The sequence below is a fragment of the Haliaeetus leucocephalus genome, unplaced genomic scaffold, assembly GCF_000737465.1.
Source record: "Haliaeetus leucocephalus isolate CR32 unplaced genomic scaffold, Haliaeetus_leucocephalus-4.0 Scaffold484, whole genome shotgun sequence".
In the NCBI taxonomy this organism is placed as follows: domain Eukaryota; kingdom Metazoa; phylum Chordata; class Aves; order Accipitriformes; family Accipitridae; genus Haliaeetus; species Haliaeetus leucocephalus.
The window spans coordinates 2838004-2864354 of record NW_010972920.1 but is presented as its reverse complement, the minus strand read 5'-3'; the positions used below and the strand labels follow the sequence as shown (position 1 = coordinate 2864354).

General features: G+C 46.4%; 4 protein-coding genes across 5 annotated transcripts in view; 1 reads left to right on the top strand and 3 right to left on the bottom strand.

The window, feature by feature from the left end:
- Positions 1–13425, top strand: part of CNOT6L (CCR4-NOT transcription complex, subunit 6-like) — a 30787-nt gene extending 17362 nt beyond the window's left edge. Inside the window, exons 2-13 of one of the 2 annotated variants that reach the window (XM_010575517.1) lie at positions 1238–1253; positions 1328–1449; positions 1919–2105; positions 2579–2664; positions 3120–3209; positions 4027–4095; positions 6098–6255; positions 7294–7448; positions 8862–9013; positions 10182–10406; positions 11096–11298; positions 11669–13425. In XM_010575517.1, the coding sequence (XP_010573819.1) occupies positions 1338–1449; positions 1919–2105; positions 2579–2664; positions 3120–3209; positions 4027–4095; positions 6098–6255; positions 7294–7448; positions 8862–9013; positions 10182–10406; positions 11096–11298; positions 11669–11881 (1650 nt within the window). In that variant the 5' untranslated portion in view covers positions 1238–1253; positions 1328–1337 and the 3' untranslated portion in view covers positions 11882–13425. The remainder of the gene's footprint in view (positions 1–1237; positions 1254–1327; positions 1450–1918; positions 2106–2578; positions 2665–3119; positions 3210–4026; positions 4096–6097; positions 6256–7293; positions 7449–8861; positions 9014–10181; positions 10407–11095; positions 11299–11668) is intronic. The other variant, XM_010575516.1, reaches the window with a different exon arrangement.
- A 6492-nt stretch (positions 13426–19917) lies between these two features.
- Positions 19918–21168, bottom strand: LOC104836845 (C-X-C motif chemokine 2-like). The gene is made up of 3 exons (XM_010575599.1): positions 21105–21168; positions 20434–20569; positions 19918–20074 (listed from the first exon to the last, which is right to left on the bottom strand). The coding sequence occupies exons 1-3, from the start codon at positions 21166–21168 to the stop codon at positions 19918–19920; spliced, it is 357 nt and encodes a 118-aa protein (XP_010573901.1).
- Positions 21169–21938: 770 nt separating this feature from the next.
- Positions 21939–22611, bottom strand: LOC104836844 (interleukin-8-like). Its single transcript, XM_010575598.1, has 3 exons — positions 22548–22611; positions 22194–22323; positions 21939–22026 (listed from the first exon to the last, which is right to left on the bottom strand). The coding sequence occupies exons 1-3, from the start codon at positions 22609–22611 to the stop codon at positions 21939–21941; spliced, it is 282 nt and encodes a 93-aa protein (XP_010573900.1).
- Positions 22612–24106: 1495 nt separating this feature from the next.
- On the bottom strand, positions 24107–26089 carry CXCL13 (chemokine (C-X-C motif) ligand 13). The gene is made up of 4 exons (XM_010575597.1): positions 25996–26089; positions 25484–25613; positions 24654–24737; positions 24107–24119 (listed from the first exon to the last, which is right to left on the bottom strand). The coding sequence occupies exons 1-4, from the start codon at positions 26087–26089 to the stop codon at positions 24107–24109; spliced, it is 321 nt and encodes a 106-aa protein (XP_010573899.1).
- Between the last annotated feature and the right edge of the window lie 262 nt (positions 26090–26351).

Below are 26351 nucleotides of genomic sequence, written 5' to 3'. Positions count from 1 at the left end.
CAGCCCTGACAACTCCTGCTCCTGTGCAGTGCTGGAACGCTGGTTTGGCTATCTGCACCAATTGGAAAAAAACTGCAAGACTTTGAGTTCATAAAATGGACGTGTGATCTTTGTTTAGTTGGACTAGCTAAAAAACCACTTGAAGTAGTTTCCTCAAATTCTTGATAGTTTTCTCTCCTGTCAGTTCAGCAAACCAAACAAGTTATAGTTGTTTTAAAAGCTTCACAGCTATTGCAGCCAGTTGTAGTAGAGATGTATGTATGAGGAGAAAAAAATGCATCCTGTAGACCAGCTGCTTTGGATTTGTATAAAATCAGGGTTTGTGTATTTTGTGTGTCTGGGGAGGAAAAGACGAGTGAACAGCAAATTCAGCTAACCTTATGTTTTCAAACCAAACAACCCCTCTGCCCCCCTAGTGTTTCTCGGCACAGCGGTCTGGGGAGGTATGGAGGGAAACCTCCCCGTGTCATCTGGAAGGTGTATGTTTTTTGAATGGGACATGGGAGCTCTCTTCTGACAAGAATCTGGAAAATGAGATCAGTTGAATTTGTGTGTGTGCAAGCTCACCCTTAAGTCGTGAGTGCCTCTGATATTAAAGTTTTGGACTGGGCTGAAGCCCTGTATGCACAGGAACAGCTAATGAGAATTTTACCTGAGCTCATTTGATGTCTCCTAGGCCATTAGGAGTAAAAAGGTCTTGACTGATACTGAGCATGAAAAAGCACAAAACAGAAAAGCTAGATAATTAATGGAAAAATTGAGCTAATTCCCCTTCAGACTGCAATTTCAAGTCTTGTATAAGTGGAGTGCAAAAGCGGGACTTTGTACGTGGAAAATAATTGCTGTAAAAGCAAAGAGAAGAGCCTTCCCTTCAATCGTTGGTTCCCTGTGAAAACTACAGGAGGGAGCAGTCCATGTGCTTTCACCGTGAACAGCGAAACGCTGTCGTCTTGTCTGCAGGTTCTGCACACAGCAAATAACTCAGCGATGATGTAGGTTATGCTTTGGTCTGGGGATAAACAAGGAAATCCAGAAAGTCTGCATTCGGACAGTACAAGGTTGCACTGTGGATGACTGCAGAAAACCAAACTTTGTAGGAAGAAATGCCCTTTTCCATTACGGGCCCGTATTCTGCAAAGGCCTGAGCACCTGCTTAACTCCATGCTGCTGGGAGCAGTTGGGCTGACATCAGCATAATATTTATTGTACATAAACTCTAGGGCATTTGTTTTTGCAGAGTGTCACTGGAGAAGGTAAGCTCCTGGCGGGCTAGAAATGAAGAAATGTTGCCGAGTGACAGACGGTAATGGTTCTGGTGGTCTTTCAGACTAACAGGGATGCCAAAGGAAAAATATGATCCTCCAGATCCTCGCAGAATTTACACCATCATGTCAGCAGAAGAGGTAGCCAACGGGAAGAAGTCACACTGGGCTGAATTAGAGATCTCGGGTGAGTTCATTTGGTGTTGTATTTTGGTTCGGTGGAGTTGTTAGTGCCCCAGAATCATACCAGATGCTTTCAGATAGGGGATCCTGTTGTGAAGACAGTTTTTCAGAGTTGGGGGAGGAGGAGTAATTGACTTACCAGATTGCCTTTGAGCTTGGCTGTCTCACATTCAGCCCAGTTGATTTAAAACACCAACTCAGATTGGACACGAGTTTTTGGATACAACATCTGCTTCCCTAGAACTGTACCTTTGTCTCTGTCCTTTTAACTGGGAGGGTTAGATAATTATTTAAAGTCTGCTCATAGAAAAGATGCACAAATGTATCTTCTGCAAGTGTCGCTGAGTGTTCCAGTGAAGTGGTAGGGTTTCCACACTGGAAATCCCATATTCTGACATCCCCCATACTTTGTATCTGATGGTTTGAGAGTGCAGACCAGACTGAAGAGGCGGTTCTTTGCTGTTCTTTTTTAGGTAGAGTGCGGAGCTTAAGTACATCACTTTGGTCGCTGACGCACTTGACTGCTCTGCACCTCAATGACAATAATCTTACTCGCATTCCACCTGATATTGCCAAGCTTCATAATCTGGTTTACCTGGATCTGTCATCCAACAAACTCAGAAGTTTACCAGCAGAACTAGGAAACATGGTGTCTCTCAGGTGAGAGAAATTATTCTAGTTAACTTTTCAGAAACCTGTGTTCTGGGATTGGGACCAGTTTTATTTTGCTTGCCATTCTTGTATTTAAAATAATTCTGAAAAATTCAAGATTGGTGCAAAGCTTCAGTTCTAATAATTATTTTGGGGTTCATTACCCTCCTTTTCTGATCTCTACAGATACATGTCTGTAAGCTATGTAGTCTTCTGCTCTGAAACATTCTTTGAGAGTAGGTGATTGCCTGCTGTTTGAATTCTCCCTGATTTAATTTTGTGTTTTGGGGTTTTTGTGGCTTTTTTTTTTCCTAATGAAAGTATTTTGGTCATGCTTTGAAATGGGAAGGTTGGCATATCTTTCCATAATACAAAAAAATTCAGGGTGAAAAGTGTAATCTTTGAAGATGAGCGGCATATAGCGCTTTAAGAATTTTCTTCTGATGTGATACTCATCAAAAGTGTTTTTGCATTTGCTGCAGGGAATTGCTTTTAAATAACAATCTGTTACGGGTTTTGCCTTATGAACTTGGACGGCTCTTCCAGCTACAAACCCTAGGTTTGAAAGGTGAGTGAGTTCTTTACAGCTAAATACTCCTAGGAGTACTCTTGAATTACTGAGGAGGTGGGCTCAAAAGCTTTGTGTATTACCTCAATATTTTCTTACAGTTTATTTGAGATATTAAGCTTGCAGCAAAAATGACCAGCCAGTTTGGAAAACAACGCTTTTCTTTTTAAATGCTATTAAACTTTCTTATGAGCCTATTTTAAATCTGTAGGTAGGTAAATAAACCCTTTAACCTACTGTATTATTGACTGAGGTGAGTCGAAGGAAGAAAGTCTATGTGTGCTAGCTAATTCTATAGCATCTGTTACTGTGGTATTCTACAGTTCCAAGTTAAGCAACCTAAATGTCTTCTGGGTCAATTTGTCTGTTCTCATTACGGGGGATTTTCTTTGGTTGGAAAGCCTCAAGAAAGTCAGGCAGCTAATCACCCAGTTGTTGTTTTATGCTGTTGGCAGGCAATCCTTTATCACAAGATATTCTCAGCCTCTACCAGGATCCGGACGGAACTCGAAAGCTACTGAACTACATGCTTGACAATCTAGCAGGTGACAGCCCTACAAATCTGATTGACAGAAGTGGTGTAAAAGCATGCATTTCTGACAGTATTTGCTGCTAAAACAAGAATCTGAACCACTGAAGGGAGAGTGTTTTATAACTGCTTTTGTGTTTTTGTCAAGTGGTTCCAGTCGTACACATAAACACACACAGTGGAAGAGGTTGACGTATTTTCTAAGCTTTTCCCGTATTCCCATGTTACAGCCAGTTGTTCCCACTGTTCTGTTTGAAACCCTTCAATCGCCAACAAAGTGCTAAGTCTTCCTTGCTGAAGCCATTTTGATACTTTCCACTAGAAATTATAATCCAAATGCAAGCAGAATGTCAAATTTAGATCTAGAAATACCAAAGCGATTAAGAATATCCAGTACCTGACTCAAATCCTGCTTCATGGTTCTGTAACTGAGCTTTCCGTTTGCCACTTGATGTCTGCTAAGTTAAAGCATTGCAGGAGTGATGGGTATAGGGTGAGGATCCTGGAGAAGGGGAGTGCAGGATGTCTGAACTATTGCAGGACTTAGCCTTCTTTCTTCAGCAGTGTATTCAAGGTGCAGGAGTATTTAGGTGGTGCTTCTAGATTTGAAAGCAAGGGACAAAAATAGTTGTGAATCTTACAACTGACAAATTTGCTCTTGCTATAGTTAGCTATTTAAATGATTCTTGCCTCCCCTGGAGCATAAAAAGACTTGGGGATTTGGGGTTGCAAAGCACAGTATGGAACATTACTGTTCAGTCATAATTTGGACTTGGAAATTGTAACTTACAAATACAAATGCTGAATTAATCACTGTTTTAAATTTTTTTTAGTTCATCCAGAGCAGCTGCCTCCAAGGCCATGGATTACTTTAAAAGAACGAGACCAAATTCTGCCCTCAGGTAAATCTGTGGTTCTTTACCCTGTGTTCTCACTATAACGCGCTGAAAAGCTTTTCTTTGGCTTTATTTTCAGACAAGTCTTCTGCCTTACATGGATCGGACTGAAAATAGCAATTTGTGTTCATTTGTACTAAAACAATTAACATATGGCTGTGCTGTAAATATAATTTTTGTAATTTGAATGGGATGCTGGTCATTTCTTTTACATGTTAGGCTTTTTCATAACTGTTCCAGCCACTGAGGCTCAAGCAGAAGAGCTTTTTTTGAAAAAATCAGTTCTCAGAAATAGTAAGAACTGTAAAATAACTGTATACAAGTGCTGTGCCTGCGCGCAGGCTGACTAAAGGGAGACTTTGAGAAGTTGCTATCTGCAAGTAAACACGTGGAGTGCCTGGTACTGAAGTTAGTTTAATGCCCTCTATTGTTGCTTTTGGTAAAGTGCAAGAGGCAGCATGTCTTCAGGCTGTCTAAATCCAGTGGCCCTTCTTCCCCTGTGCATCCTGAATATAGCCCTCAAAAAGCATCAGTGAACTTGTATAAAGAAGAAAAATGCTAATATTGTTATTGCAGAAGATCAGATTAATAACCAGCAAGAATAATGTGGCAGTCCTCTGTACTTTTTCTTTTTAGAAGCGTGACGATGGCAAGTCTTCAAAACTTAACTCGGTCACGTGTTAAGCAGGCTAATGTTGCAGTTAAGCTCATCTGTCACCTTTTTTATATTAAAGAACAACAAACCAGAAAAAAAAAAAAGGAAGAAATGGAAAATGCCAAAAGTCCTGTAAGCCACCACAACATCAAGTTCTGCATTTCCGTTTCAAATTCCCGTACGAATCAGTATCTCAGTGGAGTTTTACGGACTTTGGTTTTATTTTTTAAATCAAACTTCCTGAGCAGAAACAGAATTCAGAAGTCATTAGAAAGCATAGCGTTAGGCAAGTGAGCTGTGCAATATTTCGTGGTTAAAACTGTAACAAGCCAATTGGTTGTTATTATAAAATTGAAACAACCGAACAGTGGAAACCTCTGACGACAAGTATAAACAAGTACAGCTGTGGGGTAGCCTCATAGTAAAACCTCAATTCTTTCCCTGCAGATATGAGCAGGCTTTTCCAGTGGCACAGTGCTAGGATGTTGCATTTACCTATCTTTTTTTCTTGGTGTAAAATCTAAGGGAGTTGAGAAGTTTGTGTGTGAAGGACGTGTGTTTCAAGTTGAATGATCAGATAAGCTGCATGCTGACTTCTTTCTCATTTTTCTGAAATGTGACCAAATAATGTATTAGGTACTTGCTAATTTATGACTTAATTTCTTCTTCTTTTCCTTGCCCTCACCCAGACCTCTCTCCCACTTAGACTTGATAGACACAGCTACAACTGTATACAACTCAGAAATGTTGTACAGATGCTAGGAAAATTGTACACATGTTTTGGAATCAGACTGCCTTAAAATGAAGCGTTCTAAATCAGCATTTCTCTCTGATACTGTGGTATCATGACATAGTAACAGCTTCTTTAGCAGTTTGGCTTTCCTTTTGCTTTAGAACTGTACAGGTCACTAAGTTGCTGTATCAAGGCAACTCATGCAATAAATGCTGGGTTTTGACTCTGTCACTGAAATAGCTGCTCCTTTCCCTCACCTTACCAAAGAGAGAGACTGTTCCTAATTGTTGTCAACCCCTAAATCTCCCCCAACCCCAAAGGAAATAAAGAATTGACTGCAAAATAGGATTTCATTGTTTTGTGACGCACATGATGCCCTCTCGTTTTGGTAGTAATGCTGATTTTTTTTCAGGAAGAGTTTAGCCTTACGTGGTAACTGCTGGCTCAGCAGGGCCTTTTTAACTCCTGCTCATGAAACGCTAGTGGAATAAGCCCACTGACTTGTGTTCAGTAGGCCCGCCAGAATAGACCATGTAAGGTTCAGTATTTTGGCTTGAATAAGTTCAGCATTTGTAATATTCAGAGGTTGATAACCTTGCCCTTTCTTTCTTTCCTTCCAGCTTCATTCACAGTTATGTGTTACAATGTGCTGTGTGATAAATATGCCACCCGGCAGCTCTATGGCTACTGCCCATCTTGGGCACTCAATTGGGAGTATAGAAAAAAGGGAATCATGGAAGAAATTGTCAACTGTGATGCAGATATCATTAGTCTTCAGGTAATTGGAAAATAACTGTATTTTTCATCAGAAACAGAAAACCTTAACTTCTACCTTTAGAATGAAACGCTCCCTTGAGAACACCATATTCGCCTGCTTGCTAACAAATTCTGGGGATTACTGGTACAAGCTGGGTGCACGGCAACTTGTTTACACATTGGCTTGTGTTTTATGAAATGAGACAAAGTAAGTGAGATAAAATTAGCTAAATTAGTAGGTGATTTGTGTTGGAAGATCTGGGTCATTCCCCCTCAGAAAAACATCCTAAATATTCTCCCTCTGGGTGTATGGGGTTTATGGCAGGAGGGGAGAATATAGAATGCTATATCCCCAAATGCCACTGTTCCTAGTCCATTCCTGCTTGGTACAGAAGTTAAAGTCTCAAAAATATTCTCATTGGCTAACAAGGGGACTCTCATGGTCAAAGTTAAATATCAATTGTCATTGGTACATGTATCCTGATGTGTTATTAGAAGTTTATTGCCGATGTTTAGAACAGTTGAACACTTCTGCCTTTAAACTGATCTTTCATTTTTTAAGCAAGTTTTGGTAAGCAAAAATCTTGCACAAGAAGAGACTCGTTACTTTGGTCTGAAAACCTCAAGATCAACATCTGAAATCCTCTTGGAGTTCAAATGTTACTACAGAGAAAATGTATTGTTACAGAACAGCGAGAGACCCTTGTGCAAAAGAGCTCTCCAGATTAAATACTAATTGCTGCTGGATATCTGTCAACCTCTCAGAAGTTTTAACCTAGGACTGTATCTGCATTCAGATGTCAAAAACATCAGGTGTAATCTATTGCTATACAAAATACACCTGTCACTTTCCCTTTTGGGGGGATTCCAGGATATCCAGGAATGCAAATCTGTTTCCAGCAGGCCATTAATCTAGGAAGTGACATGATTTGTGCAAACAGAAGCTTTTCACTTTGGTGAGAGCTGTTGACTGCAAGCCAAGGCAGGCCCAAGTTGCTGTACAGCGATAGGAAGGGTTTACTTGACTTTGTTAGCCTAAGGCATTTGTGTTCAATTCCAGGAAGTGGAAACAGAGCAATACTTCACCCTTTTTCTGCCAGCCTTGAAAGAACGAGGATACGATGGATTCTTTTCTCCCAAGTCACGTGCCAAAATCATGTCTGAGCAGGAGAAAAAGCATGTGGATGGCTGTGCAATATTCTTCAAAACTGAAAAGTAAGGGGCAGAAGCAGCTTTTCAAAAATACATTAAAACCAGCTTGATTTAGGTCTGAAAGCTTTCATCTCTCAGGGTGCATGGTAACCAAAGTACTGTGCTGTACAAAGAATGATCCTCCCTTCCTGTTTGCTGCTCTATTTGCAACACAGTCCCTCCATGCCTTTCAGACTATGAACAAAGGTATTTCCTCAGAAACATAGAAGTTGCAGGAGAGCGAGTATGAGTAAAAACTTAGGTGCTTCGTGTGCGCATTTTTTGGCAGATCTAATAAATAGCTCATCTTCTCTACACACTTTTGCCTTGCTTGATGGAAGTTTCACCCCTCTAAGATTAAAGATCTATAAAAGCTGTGCTGGCTTAATCTTCAGGTATTAAAAGATGCATTGCTGCCAAAGGATCACAGAATTTTCTCTGCTTTTATTAATCGAATTTATGTATAAATTACATAATTGAATACCTGATCCAAAAAAGTTCTGCTACACTAAAAGCATCAAACTATTGGGAAGGGAGGAGAGGTGCTGGCATTCACACTTCTCATCTGTGTAAACTGCTCACGGGTTGTACCACACCGAGTATGCCTCCAAATATTCCCTCTCAACAGTTTTCAGTCATTAAAATGGAAGTTTCGCAAAGCCTTAGCTCTCTTTCAGAGTTTTCACTGCTTACAGAAACAAAATTCAGCCTTTCAGATCATGTATAAAACCAACTCGATTGGCTTTGAATAGAGGAGGTCTGTGAAAGCAAACAACTGATGTTTTTCAAACCTTGAAACTAACAAGGGTATATAGAGAACTGGTTATTATGCTGTGGCTCTTACAGGTGAAAACAGAAGACTAATAATACTCTTTTTTAATTTTCTTGGAGCACGAAACAAAACAAAAAAACCCTTTCAATAGCCTTCAGTTTTTCCTGAAGCAAGGCATCTTTGGGCATCCTAAGGCTGGAAAGGAATCAAAAACCAATTTCATTAAACTAATGGTGGTAGCTAGTAGTTTGTAAGAAGCTGTTTTTTAATAATGCATTTGCCCAAAGTAAAAGGCAAGCCTTTTATTACCATCTCATCTTAATTTTTTGCCTAGAACACTCCTGAGGAGGTGCGATAACCCTGAGCGTTGCTCTGAATAGTCCTCTCAGAATGCTACGCTGAAACAAGTAAACACATCCTAAACCCCAGGTATCTCATATCCCCTGAGAGTATCTCACTTGCCAGACTGAGAGCTCTATCCGGACTGGGATATTTCTTAGAACTTTTTTTACTTTTATAAAGCAAGAGGACAAAAGAAACGTGCCTCACCCTGTCCTGCAGGCTCTCCCCTCGCATGTGGCAGACTGGAGTGCAGATAGAAACCATGTCTTTTCACATACCTGTACATCACACGTGTTCACACACGATTCTCTTTGTTTAATCAGATTTACACTGGTGCAGAAGCATACAGTGGAGTTCAACCAGGTGGCGATGGCTAACTCTGAAGGTTCAGAAGCTATGTTAAACAGAGTGATGACGAAGGACAACATCGGAGTTGCCGTGGTGCTAGAGGTGCACAAAGAATTATTTGGAGCAAGTGAGTACAACCATGGTTCTCTCACTGATTATTCAGTTCCACGTAAAGGCATGAGTTATTCCTAGGTAATACAGCTTTCTAGAATATTATTGCCATTGGTGGTGGTAACCAAATACTCGCAGATGAGTGAACGCTGTTCGCTGTGCTAATTTGAGAAAGGATAGCCCATTGATGGCTAAGACAGGACACAGATGACGTGATTTCCTGGTCTGGTTGCACTTGCAGCCAGATGCCCAGCATTTAGCTTTCTCCTTTCAAGCTTTTGTCCCTGCTTACTTATTCTGTTAAATTCTACTTGAAGAATTAAGCTTTTCCAAGGTCAGTGTGTTTACATGCGTATGCTCTTACAAGTAGTTGTCGGTAGTGTTCAACTTCTATTTTCAACTGTCTTTTTTTCCCCTTGATTGAATCCTTCCATCCTCTCCCGGTGATTATATGACAGTGCTAATGTACTGATGTGCAAGAATGAAATTATCAGGTATCTTTTCATGCCACTTGATTGACTGACTGTCACATTTTCATTACGTTTGATCAGATGCAGTAGACAATTTCAACATACTTAAAATTGCCACCCTGCTCTGTCTGTGTGTCTGGTTTTTTGATTGCTTGTTGCCGGTGTACCCTTCAAAGGAGTGCAATGTCTAAATTGCAGGACTGGAAGGAGCTGCCTGTGACTTTATGCCCCACCTTTCAGAGTACTGTTTCTCAGATAAATAGTAAAACCAGCTATAGTGTTTTGCAGCAGCCAGGTTCATACTGCGTTCATATAAGCAGGTTTGATTTTTTTCCCAAGGGAACAATTGGCCGTACCATGGCAGCTAAGAGTTGGGAAACTCCCTTATGCCTTAAATATTGAATAGTGGTGCACGGTCAGGCGATGACCACTTGAACGGTAGAGAAGGAATGCAATTGTAACGGTATCAGATTATGCTGGCTATTTCTTTCCTGTATTGGAGAGATTTAGTCACGTAATATTGTGTAAAAGCTGTTGATTTAGGAAGGAGTAGTGGTTCAGGTAATGCCTTTTTTCCAGCAGTGAAAGTACATCCATCTGCTGGCACGTCTGACTTGGAGTCCTTAGTAGCTAGACCCTGAATGTTAACAGAGGGAAATCTGCTGTATTCACACAATCAGCCTTTCGCTGATAAAAATGCATTTGTTTATCCAGGTATGAAATCGCTTCATGTGGACAAACAGCTGCTTATTGTGGCCAATGCCCACATGCACTGGGACCCTGAATACTCTGATGTGAAACTCATTCAGACTATGATGTTTGTCTCAGAACTGAAAAATATCCTTGAGAAAGCCTCAAGCAGGCCAGGTAGCCCAACAGCAGATCCTAACTCTATCCCTCTGGTGCTGTGTGCAGATCTCAACTCACTGCCTGATTCAGGTAAGACAGGTTTTGGCTTAATTTTTAATTTACCTGTTTAGAACGTTTGAATCCTCTTTTTCTCTGAGGGCAATGGGGCGGTTTGCACTTCCCTGGGTAGGTTTGGATGAAAGCTTTCTTAGTAGCAGCTGTCTTTCAAAATCTGGCTGAAGAGAATGCAAGTCCTCCGGTTGAGTAGTCTGCTTTTTGTGGTCTGCTGTACACTCCAGAAAAGTTGGTTACGCCTACAAAGATGTAGAAAAGAACAAATAGATCTTAAATAAATTGTTAAATAAATACCCACGCCTTGAGCAGCAATAATTAGGAAAGACGTGAGTTTGTGATGGAACATGAAAACTTTCTAAGGAGATGGGTTTGCTTTGGTAATTATGACATCCGATACTGTAGTATCAGGTATACGTACGAAAGCTGTCCCTCTAGCACTCCATCACATGCGTACTACAGTACATGTACTATGGGTTTACTGTAATCCTCAAAGGAGAGCCTCAGTTCCCTGGCTCTGTGTCAGAAAGGTGTGTATGGCTCAGAGGTGGACAAGACAGCTGCTGTGTAGATTTCCCCTTTGGTGGAAAGCTCTTTTTTAATCTCATGGTGTGTCTTAGTGGTGTTTTGGGTTTTGACTCCGAGGCCAACATTCCCTGAATGTCATAATTTAAAGCAACTCCCTGAATCCTTTCCTTTGCAAACAGGTGTAGTGGAATACTTAAGCAATGGCATAGTAGCTGACAACCACAAGGACTTCAAGGAGTTGCGTTATAACGAGTGTCTCATGAACTTCAGTGGCAATGGGAAAAACGGGGCTTCTGAAGGAAGAATTACGCATGGCTTCCAACTCAAGAGCGCCTACGAAAACAACTTGATGCCTTACACCAATTACACTTTTGATTTCAAAGTAAGCAGCGATTTTTCTGAAATGGCAGACATTGACCTGGTCTCCCCAGGATGCTGTCTTAATTCTCTGACCATTGGCTGTCTTTCCCTCTGTTCCTGTAAGTGCTTCATCACTGGTTCCTACACTCGCTGGACACTTTTCCTACCGCACACAAATCCTTGATTTGCTGGCATTTTTAAGCTGTCGACCTGGCTCTGGCCAGTGACTTAATGAGAACGGATGCAGCGCTTTGAACGCAAAACGCCGCGCGCGTTTCTTACCCTAATTCCAGCGCTGTGCCTCTTCCTGTGAATTGCAGCCAGAAGCCAGTCGAGTTCAGGTTGCCAGAAGCGAGGTCTGTTCTCACTGTCGTGTTTCTCTTTCTCCCTAGGGTGTGATTGACTACATTTTCTATTCCAACACTCACATGAACGTGCTTGGTGTCCTGGGGCCTTTGGACCCTCAGTGGCTGGTTGACAACAACATCACTGGGTGTCCACACCCTCACATCCCTTCAGACCACTTCTCACTGTTAACACAACTAGAACTCCATCCTCCGCTCCTGCCTCTTGTCAACGGTGTGCACTTGCCTAACAGGAGGTAGTGGAGCCCTGCCCCTTTGAGGGCAAGGACCTGTTGTTATGGACCTGTACAGTTGTAAATCAAAGTATATAGGAGTGAAGTATGGCCAACCTTAAGCTGCTTCTTCAAGCTCCTTTCCTTATGTGTTTGATATGAGATTTTGCACATTTTGGTGCATATTGGTATCATTTGGCACTAGGGCTGGAACCAAAGTATTATTCCCTTTCCAGGTTTTTAATTTAATTTTTTTTTTAAACTGGCAAGCTTTTTCTTTTCAGTAGGAAGCTGCACTTATAAATGGACAAATGAGATTAAAAACTTGCATATTAACATATTTCAAGGTAATGCTTTTTTCCAGAACGTGGCGAAATGAGCCAACCTTTTAGGAGAAAGAAAAACAAAAATAGAAATGCTTGTTTTGTAGGAAGAATATTAGAAATCCTGTTTGTTTGAACCCAAAACGGAGACTGAACTCGGCATCCAAAATAAATTTTGCACATTAGCAAAGCACTTAATACCTGACTATAAATGATTAGCAGTGCGGCCCTGCCCCTTGTCTACCTAATATTAAAAACCAAAGATGGCTTAATATCTGTGATAAAATTTGAGGTCTAAATTCTCCTGATGTAATTTCATTTAGAATGAAATTTCCAGCGAAGCTACGTCTCACAGGACTTTGCAGGTGAGCATTTAATGCTGTGTATAGACCGCTTGCTCGAGTGACGCCACGGTGACTTTTTTTTGGAGCTCTGAAGAACTTGGTCCTTTCTGGGCGAGGTACACAGGGATCCAAGGGACCTCTGTGAAACAGAGCTGCCTCCCTGCTTTGGCAAGCGAGGGCGACACACTGTTCAGCAGCACAGTTTGGGAGCAGGACTTAGAAATGGTAAGAAATTGCGTTTGAAGCGAGCCGTTGCAAGCGTTTGGGTTCCGGGTGAATAAAGGTGTTGCAAATCCATCCTAGGTTCCCTTTTCCGAAGTTTGGTTGCAAAGATGGGAAACTTGGGATTAACTGCTTAAGCGTAGGGTACAGGAAAAACCGCTGGAAATGACCTTACTTCTGTCTCCGAAAGGGCACGTGGAGTAGCTGTCGGCATGCTTTTTTCACTGGGGGAGCGAGTGGTAGCTGTAGTCATTCCTTGGATCATTTTTCCTGACCCTAGTTGCCAAATAGCCATCACACTTTTTTAATAATCTTTCTTTTCTGTTGTCGGTTAGGGTTGAATTAAAAAGCTGCTGGTTCATTCCCAACTGTTAATGCTCTTTGGATGTGTTGGAAATCCTTTTTTTCCCTTTTTATGCTCTAGGTGGCCAGTTCAAAACCTTGTGCCTGAAGAGGCATTAAACATAATGCAATTTTCTGAAAAATTGGTTGGCTGCTTAATGTTAGAAAAAAAAATGGCACAGTGATAGGAAAAGGTTGTGTCTGTGTTTTTAAGTTTTTCTTTATTCTGCTTTTTTGCTGCTATAAGATTTTCTTGAATTTATATTTTAAACTTTTCATGCACTTTACTGTTTCTAGTCTCAAAATGTGATATTTTTAATAAATGAAAAAATTTTCCATTATGTGAATGAAATTTTTAAACAGATTGATAGCCTATATTTATGTCTCATTCGTATACTTCAAAAAGTCAAATTTAAATTGTGAAATTAGTTTTAAATACTAAGGAGCCATCTTCTGTCTTGCAAAACTGCTAAGTCAGGCTGTTCCTCCACTCTTTAATTAAACATTTCCTTTGTCGTTTTATACATAGGAAATTATCCATAGGGAAAAAAATCAATTGGACCTAGAGCAGAAACTATTCCCTGACGCTCGTTGGGGGCCGGGGAGGGGGTGGTGGGGGACAGAACGCAAAAATCGGTTCAACGAAACAACAACTCCCTTTTAAAAGAAGTGCCTAAAAAATGGAGGCGTCATCTATTGTCTGCTACAAATTGGAAGCGATCATAACTGGGTGAAATTCCTGTCTGGCAATTGCTTTGTGCAGCACCAAAAAAAAAAGCCCTTTCTAAAGACGGATTTTCCTCTAGGTGCAGGTATCTCTTTTTTAATATACCTCAGCGTTCGCCACCTAGCCATTGCAGATAAATTGCGAAAGCGATTTGAAAGTATAGTACTGGAAAGTAGAATAGCATGAAAAACTTAATTTTGTGGACATTACCTTTCTGTAATCAGCTACTGTATCTTTTTTGGAGGGAGGGGTGCTCTGCTCTGGAGGTGTGCACTAACAAACCCTTGTCCTCCTTTTCCTACACGTATGTTAACTAGCAACGTGAGCAGTATTTCCTACCATACTTCACTCCCAATATTTTTTGAGATGTTTGTATAAAATGGAATTTAAAATTCACCTATGATTGTATATGAACTGCAGAGGAGCCCATTTATTAATAAAAATAAAACCCAACAACAATGTTTTGTAATATCGGGGTGGGAGAGGATGGGGATGAGGAAAAAAACCCTGGCAAACATTGTAAACTGCTTAAGTTTGACTTTCCTTTGGTTTCTAACCGATTGAAGTGTTCTGTTGCGGGAAGGTGTTAAATTGGATTTTCTCTGCTGCGAAATGCACTTCCGAACGTCCATTACGCTGTGCGATTTTTTTTTAAAAAGTCATTTTAACAGACGTTGCACAAAACCTCTGGATTTTAAAAAAAAAGAGTCTTGGTGATGTTTCAGTCAATGCACATAACTGGGGACATGTTTACCCACCTTTCACAGGTCTGGCTCCCTCCCTGTTTTCCTTCTGTTTTTTTTTCTCCTTTCCCAGCAGGAGCAGTAAGGGGACTGCGCTTTTTTTCCCAGCTGAGCAGAAACGCCGCTCTCCGTAGCGATTTTCTACTCTAGGAAGAGAGGGAGTGGGGAGCAGGCAGCCTTTCAACAAACATATGCATCATCCTGATGGCAACGCTAGTTTTCTTTTGACCCAGATGGAAGCTGACGGTAGGGTGTTTGCTAGAGGAGAGGGAGTAATACAAAACAAATTATCCCTAATCCTAAGCAGAGATGAATGGGACACCATCAGTTCTCTCCATCACTGACCCTCGTTTCCCAGCACGTCGCAGTGTCCTCACAGCTGACACCTGGAAAAAAAGCTCTAAGCCCTTTACTGCTCCTCGCTGTCTTGGTTTGCTTTCAAAAATATGGTGCCTGGTGTCAACTTCTAAGCAACAGCACTGCCTAAAGCAAGCAGAGAAATAAAATCCAACACCCTTCTTCATGCAACTTTTTAAAATTCAATATGGTAAATCTGTTAGATATGGGGTTTTGTGTGTGTATATATATATATAAAAAAAAGAGAATTTTGTACAATGTAGCTGAATATTTTTGTTTCCTTATTTCGATGCAAGGAGCGTGAATATTTGCGTACCACACGCTGAAGTCAGGTATGGCACAATGGGGTCTGAGACCAGCTTTCCTTCCCATTTGCCTGGTTAAAAGCTTTTGTCGTCCCTTTCTAGTACTTGTTGAGAAAATATTTCATTTTATGGGTAAGCTTTCTCTGTTGGAAGTCACTCCTGTTTAGTCTGCAGAAACATTCAGAAATGGTCTCGTTAGTCCCAGGTCCTCGCTGTTCTGTGTTGTATAGCCTAGAAAACCAAAATCTTTGACTCTCAACCTTTTCAGAAGCACTTGCCACTGACCTAACACAGCTTTCAAAACCTTACCGTGATCTTCAGCATTTGGGTAATGCTGCGGATGGCTGATGGTCTCCCACCTTGCTGGCTTTGCCACAGACACTCCTAAATCCACATTCACGCTCTTGAGCTCCCAAAGGCCCACTTCACAAAGGTGCTGAGCATCTGCAGCTCCCAATTAATCCCAAATACTGCTCTTTTGGAGACCGGCTTTCCACACCCAGCTTGTGAGACATCGGGTCTGAATCACGAGTGAGAATTTGAGACCTCAAAGGTTCATATCACTTTTTTTCTCTGGGGTTGGTTTTGGTCAGGTGGCGAGGGGGAAGCCAAAAAGGCTTGTTGAAATTCAGAGTTTCTCTGTTAATTTAGAAGACGGGTTAGGGAAACACTTTTAAGGATTCCTAGACCAGGAGGTGCAGTATTTACGCCTTCTTGGTAGGGAGCAGGAGCCAGAAGGGGCTGTCAGTCCTTAATATCTGAAGACCAGATTTAAACCCACCAACACAGCAGCAGTTACTTTATTTCCACGATGCATTTTCAGCTTCTAGCATCAAAACTTTCCTTTGGCATGAAACTTGGCATAGTGGCGTGGAGTGAAAAGTTTTTTAGTCCTATCCAAACGAAATCAATAGCCTGCATTAGAAATATCACACAAATGTGATACATACCCTCGTACTGGTTTTAAAAGGAAGTTAAATGGCAAATAGCAGTGGTCCTCCCCCCAGCAACCTCAGCTTTGTACATAATTGAGATTCTTCCGTTCTTGGTTTCTGCATAGATACTTTTCTTGTAATGGTAATGAAGCTCTAAGGCCTGATCTAAGACCTAAGGAAGGACCCTCTCCATTGTATGAGGAGATGACTGATCTAAACACACCCTTATCTAGCACGCTGGTACGCTAGGCAGCAGCAGGAGGTGGTTCAGCTAAAATCAGGCTGTCAACATAGAAGAGCAGTGGGTCGTTGTCCTACTTGGTCACCACAGAGGTGTGACATTCTTCTGGGCCGTCTTCGCAACCAAAACTGCCTGGTAGGAAGCAAAGCGGCATACGAGGCTCGCTGAAGTTCACGTTGACTTCAAAAGTGATACGGTTTCGGCAGCAAGCACACGCAATGAAAAACCTCGCCTGCCCAATTTCGCGTGTCCCAAAAGGAGCTGAAGTGCTTGGTCTTGGGAGGGGTTTTGCCCAAGGGGGCAGAGGACCTGATTTGTTACAGACCAGAAAAGAAATGAGCCCTAGATGCAGAGAAGTTTGAGTTTTTCTGATAGACGCTATTACTAGCTGAGTCTCTCCATCTCATGGTGAGGAAAAGTGTCTTGTGGTATGCAGCTCATTAGTTTTTTTATAAGATTACAGAAGCATAGTCACATACCCTCCCTTTCTCACCCTTGAGTGTTGAAAGGCGACACAAACCCCGAGAGAACCTGGTGAAAACCATTCATGTCTTAAGCCTCTATGCCAAGAGTCAGCCAAGAACTCACTTTAAGACTAAAAACAACTTTAGCAGAAGATTATAAGGCTCTAGATCCAGGCACAGCTCTAAGCGATAACAGTATCTTCTCCTGTGACCACTCTTTGCACTGACACCGACCACGGGTTTGCTTTTCCTCCAGGAAACGAGAGCAGGGACAAAAAACAGAGCGGATGAGACAGGCGCAGGCATTGCACCATCAGAAAAGGGGCAAAATTAACACCTTTAAAGAACTCCCTCATCCTAAGAAAAATGATTTGGCTCTATAAATAAGAGACAATAAAGTTTGCTGGTTTGGCTATGTGTGAGGATGATGGACTTCAGGAGTACAGTTTCTTGGAGTATATCTGAAAACAAGCATGAAGATGGAGAAATGCTGGGGTACTTTGGTACTTTAGGGTGTTTTAAACGGCTCTGATGGCAAAGCACGCCAAGTGATACGACTCTTTTTTCCTTCCCCTCCTGCAACTGTACGGTGTGTTTAGCTTGCGAAATCTCTCACCGTTTTGAGTGGTGAAGGTTAGAATGATCCTGGTACTTGGTCTTGTCCTCTTTGTTAAACAGCTCCAACAATTTAGGCATTTACTGAGTTTGCATTTGTCTGTATTTGTCTTTGTTCCAAAGCAAAAAAAAAAACAACCAAAAAAAACCCCAACCTCATGGTGGCTTTCTTTACAAGTGATGTTACATGACTTTGGCTTGTTTTCCATTTTTAATTATTGCATCGTGTGTTTGCTTTCTGAGCAATTAAAGTGTTTTGTGTGCACCATGTTAGCTAAATATGCCCTTAATTCATAAACTCACAGGCTGGACTGGAGCAGCGGTGATGGGAGCCAGGGCTCCCCCTCCCGCCCCATTTCACGGTGGTTATTTTGGGAGGTCGGGGGTTTTTTTTAGTTGGATTTCTTTCTTGTGCGTTGCTTTTGCAACCGCAAGGTCCTGTCCCTCAGAACGTGGAAGTGCACGTGGAGAGGGGAGAAGCTGCAGTGTCACTCCCGGGCGTGCTTACACTGAAATTTTAGGGGGGGTTTATGTCTCGTTTTATGGAAATGGTAGCTTCGTTTTAAATTGAGAGCGGGCTGGCCTCTCGGACGGGGAAATTGCTGCTTGCAGAGGCCGGAGCCGCTGCTGGCCCCCCGGCCCCGGTTTTCCCTCTCCTGCCTTGGGCCAGCTCGGCAGCACCGTCACCACCCGGGGGGGATCCTGGGGGGCTGCCTTCCCCACCAGCCCTGACATGGGGATGGGGTAGGTCTCTCAGGCAAAAAGCTTTGCCAAGTTTGACACCAGTCCTAGGCACGGTGCTTGCAAAGAGCAGCAGCCTTCAACTGAGACCTGAGCAAAAAAACCTGAGTAACTTGCTTGTTCCATGTTTCCCGTGGGAATGAATAGTAAGAAACCTTTTCTCCAGCCCTCTGATTTGCTTTTACAAAAGGATCCTTTTTTTCTCTCCCCCTGAAAGAACTCGTGTTTTGCAGAAAGTGCCATGCTATGCTGCAATTCCCCCCGTAATTATGCTTTGCAATGAAAAACTCACCAAGAAAGCGAATTCCTGTCAAGTGGGGATGGTAGGGACCCAGGCAGGGGGAAGACCTGCTCCCCTGCACAGACCTGGCCTGGACAAAATAACGATAATAACCCTGAACTGTTACTTTTTTCTTGCCTTTTTAGATTTTTTTTTTTTTCATTGAAACACACCCACTTTGCACCGTGGAGATGGGGTACTGCTCGCACGTGATGGATAGGGCTAAATATCTGCTTGTTTCTTCCCACCTGTATACTTTTGTTTCCTTCTGTAGGCAATAAACAGCCCTTTTGCAAACACTCTCGTCCCCTGCTGTGGTTCCTGAGAAGCACAGGGTGGGAAGGAGGGAGGACATGGGGACCGGCCGGGTGTTTCACAGCTTGCCACTGCCCTGGGATGCGCTTGTGGCGTCCAGGGTGGTGGGGTGGGTGATGCAAATTTGAGTCCTTCCCTTTTGGGGGGATCCCCAGACCTCAGACACCTAACTACCGGTACGGCCAAGCCAGATTTTTAAACGGTGATAATTTTGTGCAGACTTGCAAGTCACACCTGTGTCGCCTCGCTCCATGTGGCTGAGGGACATCCCTGTGCCGTGCCGGCATCCCCGCGGGACGTGTGCATCCGTCCTAGGAAACTGGGGGTCTGCGGAGAGAGCCTCAGCCACTCAACTGGGAAATTTCCCAGTATGTCCCATTTCTCCTGTGCTTGCCCAACTGGGAGCCAGCAGCGTGGGGCTGTGGAGGTCAGACCCCATCCAACTTCTGCCAACATCCCATAGCACGACATGCTCCTCCCAGGAGCTGTCAGAAAAAGGCACGAAAACTCGGGGCAGAGCAAAGGCGACGTGTTAGGAAGCGCCCCGCGGCAAAGCAACCGAGGGCTTCACGGTGCCACAGTCCGGTCTAACTCCCCCACCCCAAAAATCCCAATTTTTCCACAAATCCGTGCAGAAAGAGCTGCCGCAGCCGTGCGAGGGAAGCACGTTCATCCTTTTATTGATGGCGCCCGGGACGGGCTGCCATCACGTGCAGGAACAGTGCAGGCACCCGAAATGGAGGGTGACGCCAGGCGCCCGAGGAAAAAGCCTTTTTTTGGGGGGGGAGCAGGGAAAGGCTCCTGCCCCCCGCCAAAACCCCGGGAGCAGAGCAAGCGCCAGTGTCGTGCCGTGAAACCCGGCGTATCTCAGCACGGAGGAGTTATATCGCTGCTGTCCCCGCAGAGGAATAAATAACCACTGCTGGTTATTTATTATGGTACGGGGACAGAGGGAAAGATGGGGTGGGGGGTCTGCGAGGGGGCCAGCACCATAGCTCCACTCCCCCAGCCCACCGCTCGGCTGCCCGCCGCGGCCGCGCCGCCCCTTCTTTTTTGGTGAAGTTCCTGTGGATTTTGGGGAAAGGGAGGAAAGAAATGAAAATAAAGCGGTCAGGAGGAGGGGAGCGTCCTGCCAACTCGTTTCGATACGCCGCTTGTTTTTCGCTCGCTGGGTGTTGCGTACCTCTGGGTCAGCTTGTGGATGAGCAGCTGGATCCAGGGTGCCTCGGGAGCCACGCACACCTTCTTGTTTTTCTTCAGGGTGAGGCTACAAGGTGACGAGACCCCCCTCAGCCCCACGCACGCCTCTTCCCCAAAATTTTTCTAACCACACCACTGTCTGCAGAGAAAACCCCTCCGGTTCCCCGGCACAGTTACGAGCGCACCCCTGCGACCCTTGCCGGGAGATAGACGGGATTTTTTGGGGGTCTCGACCTCAGCTCCGTGAGCCACGCCGGGGGTAACCCCCATTAAAATGGGCATCAGCGTCCCGTGCAACAACCCGTGCCTTGCAAGAGTCACCGCGAGATTTAGGGGCTTCGGAGAGGGCGCGAACGCCTGCGTGTTTTTTGCCCTGGTACCCGAGCGAGCAATTTGCGAGAATCGGTTTGCAGGCTTTCCACTTACATGATCTCCTTCCTCCTGCAGTGAATGCCCGGCGGCGTAACGTCGATGGCAAGGATCAGCCCCAAGTTGATGACCTGGGCGGTCGATTTGATGCACTTGCACCTCATGTTGGTCAGCAGGCTCTCCAGCGACAGACCTGCGCCCGAAAGCAGCCCACAGCCAGGTCTTGGCCCCTCCGGGGGGGGGGGAGGCGGCCAGGGATACCCCCCCTCCCTGCCATCCCAGTGCCACCATCCCATCCCCTCCCCAGCACCCACGGGGGTCTTTTGCAGGGACGGGCTTGTGTTAACAGGGTTTGCAGCGGCAAGCGGCGAGGCTAGTCCCTCCCGGCACAGTCTCAAAGCTTTCTTTTCACGTGTACAGAGGGGGTTTAAGCTTCAGGATTTGAAAACTTAACCAACGTTTTACGAATTAAACCCGTCGCCCACCCACCAAGCGCTCGAGTTTCACAGGGATCTGGAAGAGAAGCCGCTTAAACCCATCAGCCAAATCCCACCTCCCCATCCCAAGCAGCCCCCCCGGGTTTAAAAGTTAAATTCAAAAATGGGCAAGAGACAAATTTGAAAGCTTTGAGGAGCCCATGCTCGGCCCCATCCAGGGCACCCAACGCCTCTATCTAGGGATTTAGAGGGGGAGACGGACAGACAGACAGACACCCCAAGGTCACTCACCGTCCCCCGGCACCAAGTTGCTGAGGAGCAGGGCCAGGGCCAGCGCCGCCGGCAGCAGCCGCATCCTTGCCACCTGCCCCGACCTGCCACGGGGGGGTTCCTTTATAACCAGCCCCCGCCGGGGATTTCACAGGCTGGGAAACGCCGCAGGGCAGGGAAAAAAGCTGCCCCGCTCTTCGACTTCCCTGCCGTCGCTTCCCCCAGTTGCACGTGGCCCCCACCAAAAAAAGGCAGAAACCGTCGTGGCCGCCTCCTAAAACCTCCCGTTTGCCCTTTGTTTCTTGATGAAGAAACGCCGGTGACCCCCCCAGCTCTGCTCCCCATCCCGTGGAGGGGGGACTTGCTCCCCTGAGCACCCCCCCAAGTCCCAGCACGCCACAAGAAGGGATGCGAGTGACGGTGACGGAGAATTGCCACTTTTATTGGACCCGTTATCTTGTGCCCAAAGGGGACACCCAGCCCATGGCCACGGGTTGGGAGGATGGGCAAGCTGGGGACTGGCATTTCCAAGGGCTTAAATGCCTAAAAACACAAAGGAAAAAGGGGCTCAGGGCATTACACGGCTCCCCTCCTTGCACTGGGGCAAGGTGACAGTGGGATGGAGGGGAGGGAAAGGAGGGGGGGTCCAATTTCAGGCCCCGCACATCTGGCCGTCCTGTCGGTGGCAGCTTCCTCTGTGGTGAGGCTCTTTCTTCCTCCTGCCAAAAGCAGAAGGGGAGGAGAAACATGTGAAGACTGGTCCCCAGGGGATGCGACTGGTCCCCAGGGGATGCGACTGGTCCCCAGGGGATGCGACTGGTCCCGCCGGGAGCAGGATGTGGAGTGGAGAAGGGCTTACAGGTTGGGGAGGTCCTGCAGCAGTTTCTTCACCCAAGGGGCGTCAGGATCCACGCAGACCCTCTCCAGGCTTTTTAGCCTTATCCTAGAAAACACACGGGGTTTCGGCAACCGACGCTTCTCCCTCCTCCGGTGGGGCGGGGGGGGGGGGCTCGAGCAGCCAAGCCCCCCTGCGCTTCCCAGAAGGAAAAAGAGCACAAAACTGAAATAATTCGGGGAGGATGGGACTCGTACCCCCCAGGAGCCACTTACACCACCTCGAGGCGCCGGCAGCTGCTCCCCACCGGCCAGACCTCGACGCTGCTGTATTTCCGCGGGGAGATGAAGGCCCTGGTAGTCTTGGCACAGCGGCAGCTCAGGTTGCCGTTGGCTTCCAGAAGAGCTAAAGGAGCACACGGCCACGGCTCGCGCATCGCCCCAAAACCCGCTGCCAGCCCCAAAACCCATTCTGGGCAATGCATCCCCCCCCCCAATCCCACCGGGATGACCCTGCTTGCAAAAGAACCTCCAAGCCCCGGAGACGGCAGCGGGATGCCGCCTCCGAAAACCTCAACGCCCTTCCCCAGCATCCTCCATCCCCCCGCATGGGGGCACGGGGACCCTCACCTGCATCCCCGGGGCGGTGGGTCACCAGCAGCACCCCCAGGAGCAGGGTCGCCCACGCAGCCATACCTGCCCCATCCCTCGCCCCGGCAGCATCCCCCTCTATTTGAGCCGGAAAATAGGAGAAGTAAAGCGGCGCAGGCGGGAGGCCCCCGGGGGTGGGGGTCAGGGTGTTTTTTGCCCATCTCCGTTCCCTGCTGACAGCGCTCGCTGAGCTTGCAACGGCATTAGTAAAAAAGCAGCTCGGGTTTGGTGGGAGGCCTCGGGCTTCCTGAAACCAACTCCGTTTTCCCCTCCCTACAAAGCCAGGTCTTGTAAATATATCAGTCGTTTCCCCCAACGCTTTCCCCCACACGGCCGCGCGAGCCTGGAGGTTTCTGGGGGTATTTTTCTCTTCTGCATCGTCAGATATTACTCATTTCTCCTGCAGCCAGATTTTCCCCCCTGCAAGGCGCATCCCAGCCCGAGCTTTGGTGGCATTTGCTTTTGCTCTTTCCCCCCCGCCGCCGTGGCTGATTATCCCTAAACTCTGTCAAGTGACCTCGCACCCATCCCCTATATTTCCTTATTGGCCTTTACTGGTTTCAAAAGCCTAACAGCTGCCTGCAAAACCCCAGCCCCATCACGAACGCCGGCGCTTGGATTTGGCTATATCCCCCAGCTCCCTGCCAGCAATATCGTGCCCTCAAATCACCACTGAGACAGACAACAGGTCATGTCGGGAAGGAGCTTTGATTCCCGCCGGCTGTGCCGGGGCTGCCGGACCCTTGCCGGGGGTTTGGGGCTGGGACACCCATCCCAGCTACTGTCGCTGCCTTGGACAAAACTTTCCTGCCCTTGTCTCATTCCTTCACATAAAAGGGGTTTTTGTTGTGCCTGAGATGCGCCTGGGTGCTGCCCTCGTTCCCCTACCTATAGCAGAAATACCTCACCTGACCTATATTCAAATGCACATTTTAATGCCTGCGGCATATCTGTGAAACAGCATCAATACCAGAGTGCCAGATGCAAATGATGGTAAATTCAGCTCCAGGAAGGTTACGACAGCGGGGTTTATCAAAGCTCTGCCGAGTTTCTTCGAAGCTAGGAGATCCAGGGAAAAAATACAACAGAATAAGAAAAAAAAACAACCTGAATTTTATTTGACTTGAACTCTCAGGATGGGACACGCCACGCTGCGTAATAAAAAACCCAGACACACACTCCGCCGATGAGCACTTCGCACGGAAAGAGTCGCAAAGTCGTTCCTACAGAGACGGGAGCAGCCCCTGCCAAAAAAAGGGGCTATGGGCGAGTAAATAAACGAAGGGTTCATATTCACGCTGATCCAGGGACCGAATGCAGCGGGGGGGAAAAAACACCCCCACGATCCTGCCACGGGGCTGGGGTCAGCAGTGAGCTGCCCTCCCTGCGGCGGCCGACACCGGGGCTGGGACGTGGAGATTTCAGAAAACGGGGGGGGGGGAGCGAGGGCAAAGTGAGGATCGGCCAGGTTTGCACGCCTGCACGTCATCTGCCAGCCCGTTTCGGGGCCCTGAGCGTCCACTTCCTTAGCAGGAAACTTATTTTTTCTTCCTGCGAAAAGCAGAAGGAGGAGAAACGTGTGAACGCAGAGAAAAATGGGTCCGGGGAGGCGGGGGAGGAAGCTCCTGCCCCAACTGAAGGAACTCGCTGCCATTTCCCCGGAGCGGGCATCACTCACGGGGACGTCTCCCGGCCATCCCTACGTTATGCCACAAACCGGGCACGACGAAGAAGAGGGTGGCTTTCCCACCCGAGCATCGATATGTTATCGCCCTCGCAATGAGCAAACCCTCCTCCTGCCGTTTCCAACCTCCCACCCCCCAATAATTTTTTTTTTTTTTTTTCCCCAAAATGTTTTCAGAGGCAGAAGCCGGGGAGAGCACAACCCGCGGACGGCAGCATCGACGACCGAACGCTGCTCTGCGCAGCGAGGTCTCACCCCTCATCACCTCAGGAGCGGGTCCCTCGTCCCCGGCAGCCCCCCAAGAGCCCTCGGTCCCGCGAGCGCTCCCCAGGACCGCAGAGGCGACGGGATGCCATCCAAGGGCCACCCGAGCCAAAGGCTTTTTCATCAAAGCAACTTACGTGCTAGCGATACGCTTCAGCAGTTTCTTTACCCAAGGGGCGTCAGGATTCACGCACACTTTCCCTGAGGTTTTTAGTTTAATTCTGAAACACAAGGAGAGCTGGTGAGCATCACCCTCCCCTCCGAAGGCAGGGGTTCGAGCGGCCCGAGCTGACCTGCAAGGCTTGGCTTTCATTTACAGTGCCAGCGGATCGCAGAAAGCTGCTAGCGACAGAGGGAAGCCACAAGACGGTCAGGAAAAAGCAAGATGCAACACGTTCCCGTGCAGAGCGGAGACTGTGCTCGAAGCATGTTCAAAGACAATTTTCTCTGTAGACTTACAAATGTATCAGCGCCCAGCCGTTAAAGAAATCTTACACTTCTGCTTAACGCACTGCTTGAGTCAGAACAGGAGTAATGAGACAAGGTCTTGACCCGAGATGCTGTTTGCCCTCAGGAGTGTTGCATATAGGTAGTGGAAAAATTTTTTATGGCTCCTCCTGCCTTGGTGTCCGAGGATATGCTTCTTCCAAACTGCAAACACCACCCACCAGCACGCTCCCCACTAAGCACCAGCACAGGGAAATCACGCTTTCCCTTGCTGGAAAGGGTCATTTAGGTCCTAGGGACCTCTGGCAGGTCGGCTCGGCTGCCTTTCCTCCACTGGAGTTAAACCGATGTTCCTCAGCCCCAAAGCGTAAGTGAGCTTGCTGGCATCTTTTAAAAGCTTTTATTTTCAGAAAGAGAGAGGAAAAAAAGCAGGGCGGTTGCAGAAGCAGTGGCCCCGCTGCTCTGCGGGAGCCAGAGGAGAAAGCAGCTTTCTGCCCCACGAGCCACCCGCAGCACTTACATGATCTCTGTACGTCTGCAGGTGCTTCCCACAGGTCTTATCTCAATGCTTTCGTATCGCTTGGGACTGATGTAGTCCGAAGTTGTCTTTACGCACCTACAGTTGAGGTTTCCGTTCACCTCCAGGATGGCTGAGAAAGAGAGAAGGTAGCGACTTAAAGACAAACGGCGTTATTTAGAGATGCGGCAACTCTGAATCTATTCGAGAGCCAAAGAAACCATCCCTTCCCGTGCTTTCACTGACAACGCTTTAGAGACCACAGTAAGAAACTGTTATCTGAGCCTCTACCTCAGTACCCTGCTCTCACACAGCTCCTGAAAGCTGAACCGGGTCCTAACAGAGGAAGACGGTCGCTCTCTTTCCTTGGCTACGAGAAAAACCCTGGGCTAAACGGCCAGGAGGAATCCCCGTCTCCTCCGGTCCCTTTCGGCGCAGGATGCAGGCGATGCCCGACCACGGCAGGCTGGGAGCTGACAGCCGCGGGTATCTCTGCAAAGATGTCAGAAGCTCACCTGCGTGGGCTGAGTGGGACATCATCATCATCATCATCATAAGCAGCAGCAGCAGCCCCCGTGCTCCCGTCCCTGTCCCAGCCAGCGCTCGCATCCTCGCAACAGGCTCAGCCCCCAGAGACGGTCTGAGGAACCGGGTGAAGAAACAACCCTATTTATTTGGGAGGGTCACGCTCTGACACAAGCAGCAAGATTCAAACTTCAGCAGTCACATTTGACTGGTGGACCGTGAAGAGGTGACGTAATTTCTCCGATGCTCCCCGCAGCCGAGTCAGAAACTGAATTTATGATATTATTGATTAAAACCAGCCCTTGGAATCAAGTGCCTGTTTGGATTCCCCGCGTCATCTTCCCCA

Coding starts and splice junctions, on each gene's coding strand:
- LOC104836845 (XM_010575599.1), bottom strand. CDS start 21,168: ATGCGGCTGCTGCCGGCGGCGCTGGCCCTGGCCCTGCTCCTCAGCAAC. Junction 20,570..21,104: donor CAACTTGGTGCCGGGGGACG/GTGAGTGACCTT, acceptor TTTCGGGCGCAG/GTCTGTCGCTGGAGAGCCTG. Junction 20,075..20,433: donor TGCAGGAGGAAGGAGATCAT/GTAAGTGGAAAG, acceptor GTCACCTTGTAG/CCTCACCCTGAAGAAAAACA.
- LOC104836844 (XM_010575598.1), bottom strand. CDS start 22,611: ATGGCTGCGTGGGCGACCCTGCTCCTGGGGGTGCTGCTGGTGACCCAC. Junction 22,324..22,547: donor CCACCGCCCCGGGGATGCAG/GTGAGGGTCCCC, acceptor GTGCTCCTTTAG/CTCTTCTGGAAGCCAACGGC. Junction 22,027..22,193: donor TGCCGGCGCCTCGAGGTGGT/GTAAGTGGCTCC, acceptor TGTGTTTTCTAG/GATAAGGCTAAAAAGCCTGG.
- CXCL13 (XM_010575597.1), bottom strand. CDS start 26,089: ATGCGAGCGCTGGCTGGGACAGGGACGGGAGCACGGGGGCTGCTGCTG. Junction 25,614..25,995: donor GTCCCACTCAGCCCACGCAG/GTGAGCTTCTGA, acceptor TCTCTTTCTCAG/CCATCCTGGAGGTGAACGGA. Junction 24,738..25,483: donor TGCAGACGTACAGAGATCAT/GTAAGTGCTGCG, acceptor CTTGTGTTTCAG/AATTAAACTAAAAACCTCAG.